At 69.6% G+C, this 820-nt stretch overlaps 1 protein-coding gene across 1 annotated transcript in view; it reads right to left on the bottom strand.

Moving 5' to 3' along the window:
* COL6A3 (collagen, type VI, alpha 3) overlaps window positions 1-820 on the bottom strand; it is an 83,985-nt gene that overhangs the window by 46,594 nt on the left and 36,571 nt on the right. Inside the window, exon 8 of the mRNA XM_012725152.1 lies at window positions 196-798. Within this exon, the coding sequence (XP_012580606.1) occupies window positions 196-798 (603 nt within the window). The remainder of the gene's footprint in view (window positions 1-195; window positions 799-820) is intronic.

Raw genomic sequence — 820 nt, 5'->3', positions numbered from 1 at the left:
CGGCGGGCGCGGGCGGGCGCGGGCCTCACCGAGCAGCGTGATGCTCAGGCCTCCAACATCGACGACCCCGGAGGCCAGGACACGGGCTTCCTGGAAAGAAGCAGCAGATGGAGCGCTACCGCGCCCAGGTGTACCGGCAGCTGCAGCTGCACGACCTGGTGGGCACCGGCGGGCCCGGGCGGGCGCGGGCCTCACCTCTGGCGGCGTCGCTCACGCCGGGACACAGGGCCTCGTGCATGGCGTCGTGCAGCGTCTCCAGCACCTGCTCGCTCAGCTCCGACAGCTCCTGCACGCTGCCCACGCGGAAGGCCGTGGCGCTGTTGGAGGCCACGCGCCCCACCTCCGCGGAGTCCATGTCGCGCACGCCCACCGCGAACACCTTGACGCCGCCCTGGGAGAGCGCCAGGCTGGCCGCGTGCGCGTCCTCCGCCGACTTGCCGCCCGCGATCACGAAGGCGATCTGGGGCACCCGCTGGTCCTGCCGGCTGCCCGCCTCGGGCACGAAGTGGTGCCGCTGCAGGTGCTCGATGCCCACCTTGGTGTTGGCGTGCCGCCCCCCCTTGTACACCACCTTGCCGATGGCGTCGAGGATCTCCTCCTTGGTGGAGAAGTCCTTCAGGAAGAACTCGTCGGTGGGGTCCGAGTTGTACTGGACCAGCCCCACCTGGATGGAGTCGCCGCCCTCGGACAGCGTGTCCACGATGTTGGACACGAAGTGCAGCACCGCCTGGAACGTGTCCCGCCTGAAGTTGATGGACCCGTCCAGCAGAAACACGATGTCTGCCTTAGGGGTGCTGGCTGCGCATGGCCCGGAACTTCT

The sequence above is a fragment of the Condylura cristata genome, unplaced genomic scaffold (genome assembly GCF_000260355.1).
Source record: "Condylura cristata isolate star-nosed mole 26May11 unplaced genomic scaffold, ConCri1.0 scaffold00002, whole genome shotgun sequence".
In the NCBI taxonomy this organism is placed as follows: domain Eukaryota; kingdom Metazoa; phylum Chordata; class Mammalia; order Eulipotyphla; family Talpidae; genus Condylura; species Condylura cristata.
This window is presented reverse-complemented; position numbering and strand designations above follow the sequence as displayed.